Raw genomic sequence first — 23,308 nt, forward strand, 5'->3', positions numbered from 1 at the left:
ATCAGTTTTTAACCTAAAAATGGATTTAGTCTCAACAATCTTAATAATAATCCTAATTAAATCGATAAAAAGCGAAGATTGGGATATTTATTGGCGTGATTATAAAGGAGAAATCCCAAAAGATGCTGACCCCGCCGAAGCGAACTCCGTTTACATTGGACAAGTTATTTAAGAAGGATTTTTATTCGCCGGATCAATTTACGCAAAAACAGATTCATTTCGATAATCTTCTTGAAAACCTCGTAAATACAACCATCGAAGGAAACGATTTTAATTGGTATATTGGAAAAACGTTCCATGAGAATCAATGGGGGGTTAATTTTTGAGTCGAATTCGAAATAAAATTGAGTGAATATAATTAAAGGTTAACAAGTTTATTGAAACGATTTGAAATAACCTTGATATCCTTGGGTGAATAATTTAATCTATTTAATTTGTTATGGTAAGTTAATTATACATACAAATATTTATTACTAATTTTTAAATTTAAATCGAAACTTTAAATTCAGTGATTTTGTTTTTTTTAAATTAAATTTAAGTTGGTTGCATTGACAAATGAAGTTCAATGTCATTTATGAAATTAGCTGATATTAATTTATTTTTTATTAATTCTTAAATTTATTTAATTTTATTGAATAGAAAAGGCGTCTATGGAAGAGATTTTAATGGAAATTAATCTAAAGATACCATGGATGCTGAAAAATCAATTGAAACGTTAGTTTTAAAGTTTGTTGAGATTTTTTTTAACTTGGATAATATAAGAAAAATAAAAAAATACAAGGATTTATCAAGGTAAGAAATAAACACTCATTTTTAATTAAACAGTTAATAAATTAGTAAAAATTAAAATCGGAAATTTTGAGGTTATCTTTTTAGTTTTAGTGATTTTTTATTTTTAAATTAATTTTAAGTTGGTTGCATTGACAAATGAAGAATGTCATTTATGAAATCAGCTGGTATTAATTTATTTTTGTATTAATTCTTAAATTTATTTTATTTAGTTGCATAGAAAAGGCGTTTGTTGAAGAGATTTTGATGAAAATTAACCTAAGGATACCATGGATGATGGAAAATCAATTAGAACCAAGGTTCCTCAAGATTTTATTTAACTCCGATAACCATTAATCGGGAAAAAAAAGGATTTTTTTCGGAATAATAAGGAAAATAAGAAATGAAAGGATTTATCAAGGTAAGAAATAAACACCCATTTTTAATTAAATAATTAGTATATCGGTAAAAATTAAAATCGAAAATTTTGTGGTTATCTTTTTAGTTTTACAATTAGTGATTTTTTATTTTTAATTAAATTTTAGTTGGTTGCATTGACAAATGAAGTTCATTGTCATTTATTAAATCTGTTGATATTTATTTGATTTTGTTGAATAGAAAGAACACTTGTTGAAGAGATTTTAATGGAAATTCACCTATAGAATATCAGGAATGCTGGAAAATCTATTAAAACTGAGGTTCGTCAAGATTTTTGTTAACTCCTGTATCTATTAATCGGAAGGAAAGGATTTTTGTTTCAAAATAACACGAAAAATGAGAAATAAAAGGACTTATGAAGGTAAGACTCATTTTCAATTAAAAAATTAATTTTTTTATTTAGTGATTTTTCATTTTAAATTAAACTTAAGTTGGTTGCATTGACAAATGAAGTTCAATGTCATTTATGAAATTAGCTGATATTAATTTATTTTTTAATAATTCTTAAATTTATTTGATTTTATTGAATAGAAAAGGCGTGTATTGAAGAGATTTGAATGGAAATTAACCTGAAAATTCCGTGGATGATGAAAAATCAATTAAATTAAATTTGTTAAGATTTTTTTTTAACTCTGATAACCATTAATCAGAATTAAAGCACTAAAGCAACTAAATAAAAGGATTTATCAAGGTAAGAAATAAACACTCGTTTTTAATTAAATAATTGGTAAAAATTAAAATCGATAATTTTTAGATTATCATTTTAGTTTTAGTAATTTTTGATTTTTAATTAAATTTAAGCTGGTTGCATTGACATATGAAGTTCATTGTCATTTAATGTCATCATTGCTTTATTAATTCTTAAATTTATTTGATTTTGTTGAATAGAAAAGGCGCTTATTGATGAGATTTGAATGGGTAATTAACCTAAGGATGGATTAACCATGGATGTTGAAAAGTCAATAACAATTAATCAGAAGAAAATGGTTTTTGTTTATATCTAATTAGGAATAAAAGGATATATCAAGGTAAAAAATAAACATATATTCACAATTAATTAAAGAAAAGAAATATAACTAGATCAATAGACAACATTTCTATTTTTAGGGATTTTATTAGGATTGGAAATTAAAATATGTATTTTAAAGAAATTCTTTGCATACATTATTTCTTGAGCTTGGCTTGTTTCTGCTAACCACTTTATGATACTACCTTTGACATGGTAGTAATTAGGAGCTCATTTTTAAGGACAATAAATTTTATTTGAAATATACACTGTTTCTCTCAAGGACAGTAGAATCTAACAGGACTGCTACATTCATTGTTGTGACAACCTGCCCGCAAACTACGTCACACCATTTTCCACGCCCAACTGTTGTTATGGTCTATGCGTTTGCTGTGTATATTTAGAGGTTATATCGTAGACGTATTCATATTATTTTTGAAGTTTTATGTTTTTAGACGTATTAATGACATATTAATACACAGACAGTTACCAGGCGTGGCAAATAGTGTGACGTAGAGTGCGGGCAGCCAACCCGTAGTGGACTACAAAAATACAATGGATGTAGCAGTCCTGTTAGATTCTACTGTCCTTGTGTTTCTCTTATATCATTCAATCCAACACCTTTATCACAATTTTCCTAGTTAACCTCAAATTAATTCCGATCAGTTCGGTAATTGAATAATAGATGGCGATCTTATTTAAATTATTGATTTGGTTTGAAACACGGCTAAAGAAAAAATTATACTGGGTGATTCAAAATCACATTTATTTTTCTGAACATTTTATTTTAATTTCAATCTTTATTTGAATCACCCGGTATAGTTTTTTCCTTAGCCGAGTTTCGAACCAACCTCAATTTCAAAATTATTCCGATTAGTTTGGTAATTGAACGATAGATGGCAATATTTCTTAAATTACTCATGGTTCGAAACCCGGCTAAGAAAAAATTATACATGGTGATTCAAAAAAACATTTAATTTTGCAAACATTTTATTTCAATTTCAATCTTTATTTGAATCACCCGGTATAATTTTTTCGTTAGCCGAGTTTCGAACCAACCTCAATTTCAAAATTATTCCGATTAGTTGGGTAATTGAACGATAGATGGCGATATTTTTTAAATAACTGATGGTTTGAAACCCGGCTAACGAAAAAACTACACCGGGTGATTCAAAAAAACATTTGATTTTGCGAAAATTTTATTTCAATTACAATTTTTATTTAAATCACGCGGTATAATTTTTTCGTCAGCCGAGTTTCGAACCAACCTCAATTTCAAAATTATTCCGATTAGTTCGGTAATTGAACCATAGATGGCGATTTTATTTAAATTACCGATGGTTCGAAACTCGGCTAAGAAAAAAGTATACCGGGTGATTCAAAAATAAATTAATCTCGAGAAAATTTCAATCCGAATTACAATTTTTATTTGGATCACCCGGTGTAGGTTTTTCCTTAGCCGAGTTTCGAACCAACTAAAATTTCAAAATTATTCCGGTTAGTTCGGTAATTGAACGATAGATGGCGATTTTAGTTAAATAACCGATGGTTCGAAACTCGGCTAAGAAAAAATTATACCGGGTGATTCAAAAATAAATTAATTTCGAGAAAATTTCAATCCGAATTACAATTTTTATTTGGATCACCCGGTATAGTTTTTTTCCTTAGCCGAGTTTGGAACCAACTAAAATTTCAAAATTATTCATATTAGTTCGGTAATTGAAATATAGATGGCGATATTAATTAAACTGGTTGGTTTGAATCTTTACTAAGTGAAAATTTGTACCGGGCGATTCAAAAATTTTAATTATTTTAAATTAAAACGCCAAGAAACTTGTATTTTCTTTTTTTATTTATTTTTTATAGTCAAAATATAATAATTACAAGTTTATTTTTATATAATGATATGCATGCATAAATTTGGACACAAAAACAAAAAGTAACCCATTTCTTTAGAGGAAATGATCCTGATGACGATATACTCATGAAGAATTATCAACGTCTATATCATTATTAATAATAGTGCTTTTTTATTGATGGGTTTTTGCATTGTTTATAAAGTATATAGTTAGCTCATCCAATGCTTTTATTTGACTCCACGTTTTTAGTTGATAATATTCTCCAGAGGTGGCGCACTTTGTATTAAACTTCTTAAATATGACGTAGTAGCATATTATTTACAGATTGTGAAATAATGCCATCTATAAATCAATGCCGTAAAAACAGAACAAATTCGTTCGAGAGAGAAACGAATATTCAGAAAAGGATAGTATGTTTCTCCTACTGGCTAACCGACTATGATCACCTCGTGTGTGTTTAATAAAAATATTCTTAGAGCAATAACAATTAAAAATAGCCAAAAACGCTTGAAGAATGATTTGTGTATTATGGAAAACATAAATACGAGAAAAAATATGTGTTTTATCAATGAAGAAATAAATAAATAAATACTTTTTTTTTGAAAGTTATTGATTTTTTCACCAGTAAAGTTTTAAAAATAATGTTACTTAAAATTTATTAAACTAGCAGAATAAAATGATAAAATAAATATCACGCAGTTAAGGAGCCTTAACAAGTTAAAATGTAAATAGGGAAATTAGGGTATGGATTGGATGGATTTGATTTGTTGAAATAATACAATATGATGACTGTAACCATTCTCTATAAACAAAGCTGTAACTGAGAGAAAAAATTTATTATACATAAAAATAAAAAATATAAATAAAAAGTTAATAATACAATAAAAAAATTAATTATGAGACAATATATTCATTTTTTCTGATTTATTATTGGTTTGTTTGTTTAATAAATTAACTTTCTTACATTCTGAAAATAACTGTATTTTGACTAAAATATCCAGAAAAGACTCCAAGTGATTTTCGTAATTTACAAAGTGTTGGTCAAACTTTTTTTTTTGTAGGATATTAAAAATTTTTTTAACTAAACGTTTCCTGACGCATCTTTTATACAGATAATTGTGAATATATAATCTAAATTGAGTTAGCGATGTGAATGTAATACTTTTACAAATTTCTGACGGTACATTTAAGGACATATTGTTAATGTTGATTCTGTACATTTTATGAAACAAAAGAATTTCATCAGAATTACTAAGTTCGCCTTCTTTTAACAAAATTTCTCGGCACCAGTCACACTGAATTTCGTCAATGTGAACTTTTGCACAATAACCCGCAAAATATGCCAATGAACATCCTTCCAATGTACTGTGGATGCTAAATTCCTCACATGTTGAGGCTTCCTGCAAATCGTCCTCCGAATTATCTTCATCAGACTCTGAGATATCCATTGGAGATACCGACGAGTCTCTTGTTGCTACATATTCATTTGTAGATAAAAACACGGCTCGATCTTCTTCACAATTAGCTTGCACTTCCGATTTTAACAAACTATTTATAGAAATCTGCCTGATCGTAAGGCGAAGCATTTGCGCGGACGGATTTCTGGCATAACCCCCACGTTGTCGGATAATTGAAAAAAGATTTTCAATAATATCTTGATTTAATCGGGATGTTATTATAAATTGTTTCCCTTTGCGTTTTTCTTCATTATAAAGTTGTAAAACAGCCTGAACCGTTTGAATAACCCCGTCGAAACAGGGAGGTCTGGTAAACTTATTACTTTTTTTATCCTTTTTTTTTAATTGTGAAAATATGTTTATAGCTTCATATAAAACATTTAATACATCCTCCGAAGCATCGGAAAGTGCGCACTTGAAAGGATTTCTACTGTATCTACTACAACTGTTGAGACAGTCAAACCATTTGTCCATAAACATAATGAAATCTGCAGTGTCAGTAGCTGTTGAACTTTTTAGCTCGCCTGTTGCTATTGATGTTTTTAATGCCGACGCAACGCTTTTGCTAAATATTTGGGCGGCCAGTTTTACCGATAATTTCTGAAACGGCGAAGGATATAAATGAGCGTTTGAGATTTTGAGTAAACATCTCGCCCCTGACTTTGACTTTTGATCAATATGATATAATCTTCTGATATCTTGAAAAGAAATTGTTTTATTTTTTAGTATATAATCGCCGGTTATCAAATTGTTTCGTATGCTTTTCAAAAGATGAGGGGCATCAAAAAGTGCAAACACTTTTCGCGTATTTTTAAACATGAAATAAGGTTTTTTAGAAGTTACAGCTAATTTATTGTACATACTGCGATTATTCGAACCCTGATCACATACAACCGCCTTTACAATGAGTCCTAAATGTTCAACTGTTTCTAAAACTGCGAATACCAGTTCCTTCAATCTTACACTAGTTGTTGCACTTCCTGATAAAAAATATGCTATTGGAACTTTCCAATTGGTATATAGTCCTCTTGCCATAAATACCAGCGCTTCTTTACAAAACAATTTTGTTCGTCCCAAGGGTCCGAAATCTTCTATACCTTCTATAATGTCCAACTGTTTGGAATATTGAATATATTTTTTTACAGACATTTCATCAAATACAATTATACAACGCTTATCATCTTCTGACATTGTATTTACCTTAATTGCTAATTGTTTTAAATAAGGTTTATTAAACCCAGGTAGAAAAGGCGAGATTCCTATCCAACGTTTAATTGTTGATACAGACGGTAAAACTATTTTTTGTCTTAATAAATGTTTATACGCATTTGGTGCTTTATAATATAAACTAAGTGAAAATTGTTTTTCATTGTATGTCCAGTGGCCTTTTGTTTTATGCAGTAATTGCATTGCCGCAAATGTTCTATGTTGAGGGGAATGATATTTTATAACACTTAGACAGGATTGTAAATTGTTTGATAGTGTGGTGGTAGTTAATCTTTTTTTTAGTTTTGATATTGTTGACTTCGCATTTTTACATTTCAGTCTGAGTTTATCGTATTTTTCCTTTAATTTATTTAAAGCACAGGGTATCTGACTATGATGGGAGTTCGGTGACGGAAATTCTAGATACTCACTTGGAAACTTCTTTTGAGAAGGCGAACTATCTGATACTGGTGACGATTTAGAACTTTTATCAGGGGATAGAAAACGTACCTCGCCATGTTTAGAAGGTGCCAATTTAAGGTCACAAAAAGACATTTGTGAGTAAGTCTTTTCTGGTGTTTTAACCTTCAGGTGTTCTGGCGAAATATTTACACAGTCCTCCATAATCCGATATGGTTGCGGAACTGCTCCCCTTTGTAAACGATGAGAGTCAGTATACAATTCCGATTTAAAGTGCAAACTGCACACTACTTTCTTTCTTAATGACTCTGGTGATAAGCCAATTAAGTTGACGTTTCCTATAAAAAACATACATGGCATTTTGAGTAAAATACTTTATTATAAAATATAATTGTTATTTCTTTGTTTAAACGAAGTTTAGAAAAGAAGTACGTTTGATTTCAGAGCTCGGAAAAGATTATTATTAGACTATTATTAATATATAGAGAATAAGCCGAACTAAACAGATTTTCCGATTAAACAGATCACAGTTTTCAAGAATTGTGAAATTCAAGAATTTAACAGAATTTCTGACGTTTTGGTATGTTGGAAATAAATGAAATATTTTAAGAATATTCTCGTTGGTTTTTGTTTGCAACATAATCGAATTCAAGCTTATATCTCAAGAACGAATGCAGATTGGAAAAAAATGTTATTCTTTATTTTCGATTTAAAATGAATTTATATACTAGAAAAATTCTAGAATTTTGCTTTTATAAATCTTTTGGTTGTTACCAGCAAGGCGACAGTGAAAATGAAACTGAAGCCGATTATTTCGAAAACAAAAGCCAATCGGAAAAAATTTTATTCTTTCATTTCGACTTAAAATTGGAAGATTTCAATTTGATACTCTACTTTTGAATGATCTGTATATAGCGTGCAAATTTAGAATTTAAAAAATAATGGTTACAAAAATTATATTTTATATATAATTTTATAATTTGATATGTTACTAACTCCTTCAATAAAATATTTTTTTTTCTTTTTGCAATTGTTCTAATTGATTGATAACACGATTAAGCTGTTTTAATGTCCATTAAAACAACTTTAAAAATTATAACTTACCGCAATTCTTCACCCACTTATCGATTCTTCTTTCATCGTTATTTTTTTCAGTTGGAAAATGATGAAATTTGAGTTCTGGATTTTTTGCTTTGCTGGTGGCACAATTTATATATACACATCTATTTCCAGACATTTTATTGTTTATTTATTACTTATGTTTGTTGGGAATATAACAAACAATGGAATCTATTCAGTGCTATAGAATAATATATAAAATAAACATTATATTAAATTTTCGAAGACTATTAAAGAGTCAAAAAAGTTTGAATGAAAGTTTTAGAATACTTACATCTATCCACCTGAACTTTTCTTGAAGGTAGGGCGCACTTAGAAAACAAACACTCGTATTAAAGAATAGTTTATTACGCAACACGTAATTATTGAACGGCAATTGATACGGGGTCCGAACAGAGAATGCATCTTTTCGGAAATCGACAGCGGTTCGAGCGTCGAGGGGCCTTAAATAAACAAATAGCAGGTACAAATGTATACGTTCATTCTCTCTAAACATAAACAGAATCAGTGTGTACAGTTTCATCATGAAAAATATCAAATGTGTAAATTAAAACGCATAATTGCTAACAATATACATAAACAATCTTTATATTTAAAAATATTTTAATTTTATTTGTATATGTACTTATATCGTCAATCCTGCTTAATTTCAACAAAATGCGAATCTGTATTTTCGGTTCTCTGAAATTTTCTTATGTTTGCTCAAAATATCGCGCCTTCAATTAGCCGTCCCTGTGCAGTAAACAACCAGTACACCCATACGCGGCTGCCCCGAATCTATTCGTAAAAACCTAAAAACACGAAATATCGATTGATTGATAAAGCCGCCGACCGAGATTAATACCAATGTATACATAACTGAACTTGCTCGATAAGAATGGTCTTAATTACCTACAATTTTCGATTTACTATTGATTTAATTTTATATTCAGTCGATTAATTTTGCTTTTTTTAAAGTTCATTGTAGGCATCTGTAAAATATTTTGATGTGGAATTGTCAATGGTTTATTATCTGATTTAACTCCTAGATGGAACACTGTTCGTTAAGATATAAAAATAAAAACAGATTTAATCGCTAGATGGCGACATCAAAAATTAAATCTTTTATGGGTTGCCAATTCTTTCTATCTCGTGAGCTAACTATATTCTCTATAAACAATGGTTTTTGTTAAATATTAAAAAAAAAATGTAATTTGAGAAAAAAAATAAATTAATTAATTGAGGTGTAGGCAACCCAAACCACTATTGTCAAGAATATTCAGCAATTTTCTGGAAAGTTACCACCATAGATTACTATGCCGGCTTATTATTATACTAACACACATCGCGATATTTTTCTTAATAAATAATAACATCTAAAAGACATTTAAACTCTTAACATTGTTTTTTAAGAATTATTTTATTTGCCTAGATGTAGCATAAGAGCTACAGCTCTTGTTTTGGACATAAGAATAAGCAACCACTTCCAAAGAAAATGTAAGATCTTCCACAGATTCGCTTTCAGATAGGCCTAAGACAAATTAATGGTTGTTAGATAAATCAGCATTTTTAAAAATTACAAAAAAACTTTAATTTTAGGTTTTCTCACTTTTTTTTTAATATAACAAATTAATTTTTATGATTATTCATTTTAATTTGCATTAAAATTAGTTAAAATGAAAATAAATTGTATACTTTATATAAAAAATACTTACGTTAAGTAGTTTTCAGGATTTTAGTAATGAAGAAATGGATTAAGTCAAATTTTTAAGGTTATGTTTTTTGTTTGTATTGAAAATTTAAAACAAATGTGTATGCAACCCAAATTACAAATACTTAAAAATTACAAAAAAACTTAAATTTTTGTTTTTCTTACTTCTTTTTAAATATAACAAATTAATTTTTATGTACCCAATAAATCATATATTATTATAAATTTAAATTTTAAAGGTAATATTAGTTAAAATAAAAATAAATTATATACTTTACAAAGAAAATACTTACATTAAGAAGGTTCTGAGACAGTTTTTGGGTATTATTTAGAATTCAATATGTACAGCTTCAACATTTCTAGAGCTATCTCCTCTTGATGACATTTCATCTATTAATATTCTTTGGCTTTGGCTCCTCCTAGATAACCTCACAATTAGTGGTGAATCTAAATAATTGTCCATCCTTTGTACTGTTTCCCTAGAAGAAATTAAATTTTTACTGAAATACGTGTTATCTCTTAAATACTATTAAAACTAACATTTTAATAATGAAGACAACATTAAACAATTAAGTCAAATTTTTAAGGTTATGTTTTTTGTTTGTATTGAAAATTTAAAACTATTGTGTATGCAACCCAAATTACAAATATATAAAAATTACAAAAATTTTAATTTTGGGTGTTTTCTTACTGTTTTTTAATATAACAAATTAATTTTTATGTACCGAATAAATCATATGTTATTAATAATTAAAATTTTACAAATTAAGTTCATAATGGAAATTAAAATCAATCATTTTTAATGAAACCAACTAAACGTAATGGATTGTATTTTCTTGTTGTCTATATAGACATAACACTACATTAATTTTAATTTGTATTAGAATTAGTTAAAATTTAAATAAATTGTATATTTTACATAAAAAATACTTACATTAAGTAGTTTCCGAGATAGGTTTTGGGTATTATTTAGAATTCAATGCACAGCTTCAACGTTTCTAGAGCGAGCTCCTTATCCTCCTTTTCCATTAATATCCTTTGGCTCCTTCTAGATAACCTCATAATTAGTGATGAATCTAGGTAATTGTACATCTTTCTTACAGTTTCACTAGAAGAAATCAAATTTTTACTATGAAATATGTGTTATCTCTTAAATAATGTTATTAGTATTAACATTATTACACGTTAAACGATTTTAATAATAAAATTAACTTTAAACAATTAAGTCAAATTTTTAAGGTTATGTTATTTGTTTGTATTGTAAATTTAAAATTGGTGTGTATGCAACCCAAATTACAAATATTTAAAAATTACAAAAAACTTTATTTTTGGGTTTTTCTTATTGTTTTTAAATATAATAAATTAATTTATATGTACCGAATAAATCATACATTACTAAAACTTTAATTCGTAACGGAAATTAAAACGAAATCAACTTACATTAAATAATTTCCAAGACAATTTTTGGTACTTTTAGAACTCAATATGCCCAGCTTCAACGTTTCTAGAGCAAGCTCCTCTTCACCACATTTCCTCTACCAATAACCTTTGGCTCTTTCTAGGTAACCTAACAATTAGTGATGATTAATCAGTAATTCATCCTTCATACAGTTTCCCTAGAAGAAATCAAATTTTTACTATGATATACGTGTTACACTAACACTTTAAACTTTAAACTATTTTAATAATAAAGACAAACTTTAATATTAAAAAAAAAATTTTTCAAGTAAAATTTTTAAGGTTATGTTTGTTGTTTGTATTGAAAATTTAAAAGAATTGTGTATGCAACCCAAGTTGCAAATATTTAAAAATTACAAAAAAAAATATTTTTGGGTTTTTCTTTTTTTTTTTAATATTCTTTTTTGTATTTTAAATGATATTAACTTAATCTTCTTATTACAATATTTAAAATTTTAATTATTAAGATTAAAAGTTTATAATCAAAATTAAATGTGTTGCAACCAAAGTTGCCTAATCGTATTTTTAGTTGCCTATAATTTGCATTAAAATTAGTTAATCAGGAATAAATAATAAATCAAGCGATAACATTACACAGAAAACACTCATATCCAAACATTCACACATCCAAACGGGAGAGATAACTTTAACATTTAGCTTTTCAATATAATACACTCCCAAGATTTTTGAAACATCTCTTTTATAGCATCCACCTCCATCTTACCTGCGGATCCTTCATGATTTGCCGAACAATTTTCTTCATGTTTATCCATCCAAGTATAATATTCCTCAGTCCCAGATCTTGATTTTCATAGTTGACAAGCCACTTTTCCTACACGTTCCAATAAGAGTTGCCATTCCAAATAATTAATGAATTAAAGGCCCTCTTCTTCCACGTTCCATCACCAGACACAGTAATTTCTGTTGTCGAATTGCCGTTCATGGCACACTAGGTTAATAACGATATGATATGTGTGCATTTTTCAAAAAACCCTAATTATTTCCTAAACTATTAATATTAAGTATAGGACAAATAGGGTATAAAAGTTATTCATATAACATGTTCCATTTAAAAAAATAAAGTTGGTAGCGACTTCCGGTATAAACAAATCTGTGTCAACCGAAAATTACGATATTTCATACACAATCGTTATTGCTCCATCATAAGCAGGGCACGGAACTTTTGTAACAAAACGATACGATTTTCCCCCTCCACTCGTTCTCAGAAAATCTTGATTAAAAGAACATCATACTATTCAGAGGGAAATTAATATTTCAAGTTAGCAAAAAATTTTATTAACAAACACTGTTCCTGAAGTCATTCTAAACAAATTTTGTTAACAACATTTTTTGATTAAATCAACAATAAGGATATAACCTCAAAAATATTAATTTTTGTAGCATACTGTTCAGTGGGAAATTAAAATTTTAAGTTAGAAAAAAATTGTGTTAACAAAAATTGTTCCCAAAACAATTCTAAACAAACTTTGTCAACAATTTTCTTTGATTTAATCAATAATTAAGGAGATAACCCTAAAATAATAATTTTTCCGTTTTTATACATAATCACACTTAGATGCTTAATTAATAAAGATGTAAAATTTTTTTATTAAGATAATTGATTCAAAATCGAAATTGAAACAAATTTTATTTAAAACATTTTTTGATAAAAACAATAATTATCGAGATAATTAATTTTGATGGCATACTATTCAGAGGGAAATTAAAATTTCAAGTTAGCAAAAAATTGTACTAACAAACATTGTTCCTGAAGTAATTCTAAACAAATTTTGTTAACAACATTTTTTGATTAAATCAACAATAAGGATATAACCTCAAAACTAATAATTTTTGTAGCATACTATTCAGTGGGAAATTAAAATTTCAAGTTAGAAAAAAATTGTGTTAACAAAAATTGTTCCCGAAACAAATCTAAATAAACTTTGTCAACAATTTTTTTTTGATTTAATCAATAATTAAGGAGATAATCCCAAAATAATAATTTTTCGGTTTTTATACATAATCACACTTAGATGCTTAATTAATAGAGATGTAAAATTTTTTTATTAAGGTAATTGATTCAAAATCGAAATTGAAACAAATTTTATTTAAAACATTTTTTGATAAAAACAATAATTATCGAGATAATTAATTTTGATGGCATACTATTCAGAGGGAAATTAAAATTTCAAGTTAGCAAAAAATTGTATTAACAAACACTCTTCCTGAAGTAATTTTAAACAAATTTTGTTAACAACATTTTTTGATTAAATCAACAATAAGGATATAACCTCAAAAATATTATTTTTTGTAGCATACTATTCAGTGGGAAATTAAAATTTCAAGTTAGAAAAAAATTGTGTTAACAAAAATTGTTCCCGAAACAAATCTAAATAAACTTTGTCAACAATTTTTTTTTGATTTAATCAATAATTAAGGAGATAATCCCAAAATAATAATTTTTCGGTTTTTATACATAATCACACTTAGATGCTTAATTAATAGAGATGTAAAATTTTTTTATTAAGGTAATTGATTCAAAATCGAAATTGAAACAAATTTTATTTAAAACATTTTTTGATAAAAACAATAATTATCGAGATAATTAATTTTGATGGCATACTATTCAGAGGGAAATTAAAATTTCAAGTTAGCAAAAAATTGTATTAACAAACACTCTTCCTGAAGTAATTTTAAACAAATTTTGTTAACAACATTTTTTGATTAAATCAACAATAAGGATATAACCTCAAAAACATTAATTTTTGTAGCATACTATTCAGTGGGAAATTGGAATTTCAAGGTAGAAAAAAATTGTCTTAACAAAAATTGTTTAGAATTACTTCAAGAACAGTGTTTGTTAATAAAATTTTTTGCTAACTTGAAATTTTAATTTTCCTCTGAATAGTATAAAAATTAATATTTTTGAGGTTATATCCTTATTGTTGATTTAATCAAAAAATTTTGTTAACAAAATTTGTTTAGAATTACTTCAGGAACACTGTTTGTTAATAAAATTGTTTGCTAACTTGAAATTTTAATTTCCCACTGAATAGTATGCTACAAAAATTAATATTTTTGAGGTTATATCCTTATTGTTGATTTAATCGAAAAATGTTGTTAACAAAATTTGTTTAGAATTACTTCAGGAATAGTGTTTGTTAATACAATTTTTTGCTAACTTGAAATTTTAATTTCCCACTGAATAGTATGCTACAAAAATTAATATTTTTGAGGTTATATCCTTATTGTTGATTTAATCAAAAAATATTGTTAACAAAATTTGTTTAGAATTACTTCAGGAACAGTGTTTGTTAATACAATTTTTTGCTAACTTGAAATTTTAATTTCCCTCTGAATAGTATAAAAATTAATATTTTTGAGGTTATATCCTTATTGTTGATTTAATCGAAAAATGTTGTTAACAAAATTTGTTTAGAGTTAGTTCAAGAACAGTGTTTGTTAATAAATTTTTTTGCTAACTTGAAATTTTGATTTTCCTCTGAATAGTATAAAAATTAATATTATTGAGGTAATATCCTTATTATTGATTTAATCGAAAAATGTTGTTAACAAAATTTGTTTAGAATTACTTCAGGAACAGTGTTTGTTAATAAAATTGTTTGCTAACTTGAAATTTTAATTTCCCACTGAATAGTATGCTACAAAAATTAATTTTTTTGAGGTTATATCCTTATTGTTGATTTAATCGAAAAATGTTGTTAACAAAATTTGTTTAGAATTACTTCAGGAACAGTGTTTGTTAATAAAATTTTTTGCTAACTTGAAATTTTAATTTCCCACTGAATAGTACCTGTTACAAAAATTAATATTTTTGAGGTTATATCCTTATTGTTGATTTAATCGAAAAATGTTGTTAACAAAATTTGTTTAGAGTTAGTTCAAGAACAGTGTTTGTTAATAAATTTTTTTGCTAACTTGAAATTATGATTTTCCTCTGAATAGTATAAAAATTAATATTATCGAGGTAATATCCTTATTATTGATTTAATCGAAAAATGTTGTTAACAAAATTTGTTTAGAATTACTTCAGGAACAGTGTTTGTTAATAAAATTGTTTGCTAACTTGAAATTTTAATTTCCCACTGAATAGTATGCTACAAAAATTAATATTTTTGAGGTTATATCCTTATTGTTGATTTAATCGAAAAATGTTGTTAACAAAATTTGTTTAGAATTACTTTAGGAACAGTGTTTGTTAATAAAATTTTTTGCTAACTTGAAATTTTAATTTCCCACTGAATAGTATGCTACAAAAATTAATATTTTTGAGGTTATATCCTTATTGTTGATTTAATCGAAAAATGTTGTTAACAAAATTTGTTTAGAATTACTTTAGGAACAGTGTTTGTTAATAAAATTTTTTGCTAACTTGAAATTTTAATTTCCCTCTGAATAGTATAAAAATTAATATTTTTGAGGTTATATCCTTATTGTTGATTTAATCAAAAAATGTTGTTAACAAAACTTGTTTAGAATTACTTCAGGAACAGTGTTTGTTAATAAAATTTTTTGCTAACTTGAAATTTTAATTTTCCTCTGAATAGTATAAAAATTAATATTTTTGAGGTTATATCCTTATTGTTGATTTAATCAAAAAATGTTGTTAACAAAATTTGTTTAGAATCATTTCAGCAACAGTGTTTGTTAAAAAAAATTTTTGCTAACTTAATATTTTAATTTTCCTCTGAATAGTATAAAAATTAATATTTTTGAGGTTATATCCTTATTGTTGATTTAATCAAAAAATGTTGTTAACAAAATTTGTTTAGAGTTACTTCAGGAACAGTGTTTGTTAATAAAATTTTTTGCTAACTTGAAATTTTAATTTCCCACTGAATAGTATGCTACAAAAATTAATATTTTTGAGGTTATATCCTTATTGTTGATTTAATCGAAAAATGTTGTTAACAAAATTTGTTTAGAATTACTTTAGGAACAGTGTTTGTTAATAAAATTTTTTGCTAACTTGAAATTTTAATTTCCCACTGAATAGTATGCTACAAAAATTAATATTTTTGAGGTTATATCCTTATTGTTGATTTAATCGAAAAATGTTGTTAACAAAATTTGTTTAGAATTACTTTAGGAACAGTGTTTGTTAATAAAATTTTTTGCTAACTTGAAATTTTAATTTCCCTCTGAATAGTATAAAAATTAATATTTTTGAGGTTATATCCTTATTGTTGATTTAATCAAAAAATGTTGTTAACAAAACTTGTTTAGAATTACTTCAGGAACAGTGTTTGTTAATAAAATTTTTTGCTAACTTGAAATTTTAATTTTCCTCTGAATAGTATAAAAATTAATATTTTTGAGGTTATATCCTTATTGTTGATTTAATCAAAAAATGTTGTTAACAAAATTTGTTTAGAATCATTTCAGCAACAGTGTTTGTTAAAAAAAATTTTTGCTAACTTAATATTTTAATTTTCCTCTGAATAGTATAAAAATTAATATTTTTGAGGTTATATCCTTATTGTTGATTTAATCGAAAACTGTTGTTAACAAAATTTGTTTAGAATTACTTCAGGAACAGTGTTTGTTAATAAAATTTTTTGCCAACTTGAAATTTTAATTTCCCACTGAATAGTATGCTACAAAAATTAATATTTTTGAGGTAATATCCTTATTATTGATTTAATCAAAAAATGTTGTTAACAAAATTTGTTTAGAATTACATCAGGAACAGTGTTTGTTAATAAAATTTTTTGCTAACTTGAAATTTTAATTACCCTTTGAATAGTATAAAAATTAATATTTTTGAGGTTATATCCTTATTGTTGATTTAATCAAAAAATGTTGTTAATAAAATTTGTTTAGAGTTACTACAGGAAGAGTGTTTGTTAATACAAATTTTTGCTAACTTGAAATTTAAATTTCCCACTGAATAGTATGCTACAAAAATTAATATTTTTGAGGTTATATCCTTATTGTTGATTTAATCAAAAAATGTTGTTAACAAAATTTGTTTAGAATTACTTAAGGAACAGTGTTTGTTAATAAAATTTTTTGCTAACTTGAAATTTTAATTTCCCTCTGAATAGTATAAAAATTAATATTTTTGAGGTTATATCCTTATTGTTGATTTAATCGAAAAATGTTGTTAACAAAATTTGTTTAGAATCACTTCGAGAACAGTGTTTGTTAATAAAATTTTTTGCTAACTTGAAATTTTAATTTCCCCCTGAATAGTATAAAAATTAATATTTTTGAGGTTATGTCCTTATTGTTGATTTAATCGAAAAATGTTGTTAACAAAATTTGTTTAGAATCACTTCGAGAACAGTGTTTGTTAATAAAATTTTTTGCTAACTTGAAATTTTAATTTCCCCCTGAATAGTATAAAAATTAATATTTTTGAGGTTATGTCCTTATTGTTGATTTAATCCAAGGTCTATAGAACATAAGGTTACCCAATACCGATTCTCCTCCTCTGAGAGGCAAGGTGGGTCAGTGACGTAGCTGGTTCTATGAACAACACAACACGATGCGAGGTTTAAATATTTTATATAGACTGTATCACAGTATAGGCACGTGTATAGGCTATCTTTTATTCTGACTGTATCGAACCAGTGACGTCAATTTGCGGGGTAATAATCGATACTACAGAGGCATAGGGAATGAGGTAACCTTATGTTCTATAAACCTTGGATTTAATCGAAAAATGTTGTTAACAAAATTTGTTTAGAATTACTTCAGGAACAGTGTTTGTTAATAAAATTTTTTGCTAACTTGAAATTTTAATTTCCCTCTGAATAGTATAAAAATTAATATTTTTAGGTTATATCTTTATTGTTGATTTAATCGAAAAATGTTGTTAACAAAATTTGTTTAGAATCACTTCGAGAACAGTGTTTGTTAATAAAATTTTTTGCTAACTTGAAATTTTAATTTCCCTCTGAATAGTATGCCATCAAAATTAATTATTTCGATAATTATTGTTTTTATCAAAAAATGTTTTAAATAAAATTTGTTTCAATTTCGATTTTGAATCAATTACCTTAATACAAAAATTTTACATCTCTATTAATTAAGCATCTAAGTGTGATTATGTATAAAAACGGAAAAATTATTATTTTGGGGTTATCTCCTTAATTATTGATTAAATCAAAAAAAATTGTTGACAAAGTTTGTTTAGAATTGTTTCGGAAACAATTTTTGTTGACACAATTTTTTTCTAACTTGAAATTTTAATTTCCCACTGAATAGTATGCTACAAAAATTAATATTTTTGAGGTTATATCCTTATTGTTGATTTAATCAAAAAATGTTGTTAACAAAATTTGTTTAGAATTACTTCAGGAACAGTGTTTGTTAATAAAATTTTTTGCTAACTTGAAATTTTAATTTCCCTCTGAATAGTATAAAAATTAATATTTTTGAGGTTATATCCTTATTGTTGATTTAATCAAAAAATGTTGTTAACAAAATTTGTTTAGAATTACTTCAGGAACAGTGTTTGTTAATAAAATTTTTTGCTAACTTGAAATTTTAATTTCCCTCTGAATAGTATAAAAATTAATATTTTTGAGGTTATATCCTTATTGTTGATTTAATCGAAAAATGTTGTTAACAAAATTTGTTTAGAATTGCCTCAGTAACAGTGTTTGTTAATAAAATTTTTTGCTAACTTGAAATTTTAATTTCCCTCTGAATAGTATGATGTTCTTTTAATCAAGATTTTCTGAGAACGAGTGGAGGGGGGAAATCGTATCGTTTTCAATCAAAAACAACCTGGTATTACAAGATCCAATTTGTTTTTTCGTTTGAGTGACGTAGTGCAGTATAAAAATAAACAAAATTTGTATTTAAATTTTATGCCCAGTCGCAAACAAATTTTCCATTGTTATTTTGACAAATCTTAAGCATGCAATATTTTTGTATTATTCCTATTTTTTTGCATGCAATAGGGTTACCTATCCTTGACACATTGTAAACTAAAATTTACACAAACGAAGTGTATATAAAAGCCGAGTTTAAACCAACACTCGATTTTAGATTTAGACTTAACTTAAAAATGGTTGCAACGCATCAAAAATCCGAAACTGAGTTAAACAAAAAAATTTATAAATGGGAAATAGTTTGGATTAACATCGTCATATTAACTTATTGGCACATCTGCGGAATTTACGGAATTTACGTATTACCCACGGCTAAATTCGAAACGATTTTATGGGCAATCCTGCTTGGAGTCGTTGGAATAATCGGACACACCGCAGGATCGCACCGATTATGGTCGCATCGCTCCTACAAAGCTAATTTACCTCTAAGAATCATTTTGGCAATCTTATCCATGACTTGTTACCAACACCGCATTTACGTTTGGGCAAGAGACCATCGAGTTCACCACAAATACGTCGACACAGACGCCGACCCTCACAACTCAACCCGAGGATTTTTCTTCTCCCATATAGGATGGTTCATGGTTAAGAAACAAAAAGAGGTAATCGAAAAAGGGAACCAAATCGATTTAAGCGATTTAAAAAACGATGGGGTGGTTATGTTCCAAAAGAAATATTTCACCATTTTGATGCCGATTTTTACCTTTGTGATACCTTCGGTAATTCCGTGGTATTTTTGGGGCGAATCTGGGGAAGTTTCGTATTATTTCGCGGGAGTTGCCCGATATCTTTGGAGTTTACACAGCATATTTCTTATTAACAGTGCTGCACATGCCTATGGAACCAAACCTTATGACAAGTAAGACTTGGCATATTAATTAATACTAAGCTAATTTTAATTTAATCGTTTTAGGAACATTAGGCCAACAGAAAATAAATATGTGGGGTATTTAGCGATGGGGGAAGGTTGGCACAATTACCACCACACTTTTCCATGGGATTATAAAGCCTCGGAATACGGGGATTACGCCCCAAATTTAACAATAGCCTTTATAGACTTTTTCGCGTGGTTAGGATGGGCTAGGGATCTCAAAACTGTCTCTTCTGATATGGTTAAACGAAGGATTTTAAGAACTGGAGATGGAACTAAATTGGTGATGGAAAAGAATTTAGATGATTTAGTTATGAGTGATAATATTTGGGGGTGGGGCGATGAAAACATGAAAAAGATTGATTTTGATTCCATTAAACGACTCAACCAATAAATAAAGCAAAATATTATTAATACAAATTACATTCCAACCATAGGGGAATTACTCTCCGCCTGAGACATATCCATTTCAATCTCATCCTCATCATCGCCGTCTAAGCTTTCAGATTCTTCGTCATCCTCGTTATCATCTTCGTCGTCCTCCTCCTCATCCTCCTCGAGATTCTAAAACGTAACTAAATAATCAACTAAAAGTAATTAAACGTCATTGTTTACCTCAGAAGCTGATTTGCCAATCGGGGTTACATTGCTGTAACGTTGTGCTATCGAACTAAGCTAAAAAAATTAATTTTTTAATCAAAAAATTTCAATAATCATATCTAAAAAATATATAAAAAGACGATTTATATCTTAAATCGAAGCCGATTCATTCTAGTTTACGATTGTGTTAATAAATATTGCGGTATGATAATGAAAATTATGAGAATTTTGTAATCTTCATTAAAAATCCTTTAAAATGAGTACAAACACGACATATTTATCTTCAATATTAATGAAGTTATGGTCAACTTCCGGTTAGAAATGTCAACGTCAATTTTGACACATTTGTAATTGTCGTGAAAAATCCTTTAAAATAAGCCCAAACATGATATGTTTAATTCCAATATTAATCGAGATATAAGCAACTTCCGGTTTGAAATGTCAATGTCATTTTGATATATTCTTAATTTTTATAAAATGTCGCAAAATTTATCACAAAAACAAAAATACAATAAAAAAAATTAAAAATTAAAGTTGGTATTATATTTAAAAATTAAATTACTATCTATGTTGCTAACTTCGGGTTTAACGTTATTTTATTCAAACTTTTTTGTTTTTTGAGAAAAGTGCGTCATGTTTGGACTCATTATAAAGGTTTTTTAATAAAGAATACATCATGAAAAAACACCATGAAGTTGTCCATTTGTCTATTACATGATAACTAACTTCAGATTTAAAATGTGAACCTCAATTTTGACATATTTGTAATCTTCATTAAAAATCCTTTAAAATGAGTACAAACACGACGTATTTATCTCCAGTATTAATGATGTTATGGTCAACTTCCGGTTAGAAATGTCAACGTCAATTTTGACACATTTGTAATTGTCGTGAAAAATCCTTTAAAATAAGCCCAAACATGATACGTTTAATTCCAATATTACTCGAAATATAAGCAACTTCCGGTTTGAAATGTCAATGTCATTTTGACATATTCTTAATTTTTATAAAATGTCTTAATATTTGTCACAAAAATAAAAAAATAAAAAATTACGGTTGGTATTAATATTTAAAAATTAAATTGCTATCTTTATTGTTGCTAACTTCGGGTTTAACGTTTTTTTATTCTAACTTTTTTGTTTTTTGAGATAAATGCGTCGTGTTTGGACTCATTTTAAAGGTTTTTTAATAAAGAATACATCATGAAAAAACACCATGAAGTTGTCCATTTGTCTATTATATGATAACTATCTTCAGATTTAAAATGTCAACCTCAATTTTGACACATTTGTAATCTTCATTATAAATCCTTTAAAATGAGTACAAACACGACATATTTATCTTAAATATTAATGAAGTTGTGGTCAACTTCCGGTTAGAAATGTCAACGTCAATTTTGAGACATTTGTAATTGTCGTGAAAAATCCTTTAAAATAAGCCCAAACATGATACGTTTAATTCCAATATTACTCGAGATATAAGCAACTTCCGGTTTCAATAGTCAATGTCATTTTGACATATTCTTAATTTTTATAAAATGTCTTAATATTTGTCACAAAAACAAAAAAATAAAAAAAAAAACAAAAATTAAGGTTGCTATTTTAAAGGTTTTTTAATAAAGAATACATCATAAAAGAACACCATGAAGTTATCCATTTGTCTATTATATGATAACTAACTTCAAATTTAAAATGTCAACCTCAATTTTGACATATTTGTAATCTTCATTAAAAATCCTTTAAAATGAGTACAAACACGACATATTTATCTCCAGTATTAATGAAGTTATGGTCAACTTCCGGTTAGAAATGTCAACGTCAATTTTGACATATTCGTAATTGTCGTGAAAAATCCTTTAAAATGAGCCCAAACATGATCCGTTTAATTCCAATATTACTCGAGATATAAGCAACTTCCGGTTTGAAATGTCAATATCATTTTGACATATTCTTAATTTTTATAAAATGTCTTAATATTTGTCACAAAAACAAAAATATAATAAAAAAATATTAAAAATTAAGGTTGGTATTAATATTTAAAAATTAAATTGTTATCTTTATTGTTGCTAACTTCGGGTTTAACGTTTTTTTATTGAAACTTTTTTGTTTATTGAGATCGCGTCATGTTTGGACTCATTTTAAAGCATTTTTAATGAAAATGACAAATATGTCAAAATTAACGTTGACGTTTCAAACCGGAAGTGATTGTATTTCCATTAATATTAATGTTAGATATGTCGAGTTTGGACTCATTTTAAAGGATTTTTTATGAAGTTGACAAATATGTCAAAATTAAAAGTTGAAAGTTCGAACTTTTTGGTTTTTTGGGATAAATACGTCATGTTTGGACTCATTTTAAAGGTTTTTTAATAAAGAATACACCATGAAAGAACACCATGAAGTTGTCCATTTGTCTATTATATGATAACTAACTTCAAATTTAAAATGTCAACCTCAATTTTGACATATTTGTAATCTTCATTAAAAATCCTTTAAAATGAGTACAAACACGACATATTTATCTCCAGTATTAATGAAGTTATGGTCAACTT

General features: G+C 26.9%; 2 protein-coding genes across 4 annotated transcripts in view; one reads left to right on the forward strand and one right to left on the reverse strand.

The window, feature by feature from the left end:
- LOC111418299 (acyl-CoA Delta-9 desaturase-like) lies at positions 1-20,551 on the forward strand. 3 transcript variants are annotated; one of them, XM_023050807.2, is made up of 8 exons: positions 1-442; positions 640-792; positions 1,002-1,189; positions 1,387-1,567; positions 1,738-1,897; positions 2,095-2,234; positions 19,444-20,145; positions 20,200-20,551. In XM_023050807.2, exons 7-8 carry the CDS (start codon positions 19,463-19,465, stop codon positions 20,549-20,551), a joined length of 1,035 nt encoding a protein of 344 aa, XP_022906575.2. In that variant the 5' UTR covers positions 1-442; positions 640-792; positions 1,002-1,189; positions 1,387-1,567; positions 1,738-1,897; positions 2,095-2,234; positions 19,444-19,462. The 3 variants fall into 3 exon arrangements, with proteins under 3 accessions (XP_022906575.2, XP_071055275.1, XP_071055276.1); XM_071199174.1 differs by lacking the exons at positions 1-442; positions 640-792; positions 1,002-1,189; positions 1,387-1,567 and having other exon boundaries at positions 1,667-1,897; XM_071199175.1 differs by lacking the exons at positions 1-442; positions 640-792; positions 1,002-1,189; ... (1 more) ...; positions 1,738-1,897; positions 2,095-2,234 and having other exon boundaries at positions 19,431-20,145.
- Positions 20,513-23,308, reverse strand: part of LOC111418302 (anaphase-promoting complex subunit 15-like) — a 7,585-nt gene continuing 4,789 nt past the window's right edge. The window contains exons 3-4 of the mRNA XM_023050810.2: positions 20,773-20,832; positions 20,513-20,721 (exon numbers count right to left, since the gene is read on the reverse strand). Coding sequence (XP_022906578.1) covers positions 20,578-20,721; positions 20,773-20,832 — 204 coding nt within the window. The 3' untranslated portion in view covers positions 20,513-20,577. The remainder of the gene's footprint in view (positions 20,722-20,772; positions 20,833-23,308) is intronic.

This window comes from Onthophagus taurus, chromosome 10, assembly GCF_036711975.1.
Source record: "Onthophagus taurus isolate NC chromosome 10, IU_Otau_3.0, whole genome shotgun sequence".
In the NCBI taxonomy this organism is placed as follows: Eukaryota; Metazoa; Arthropoda; class Insecta; order Coleoptera; family Scarabaeidae; genus Onthophagus; species Onthophagus taurus.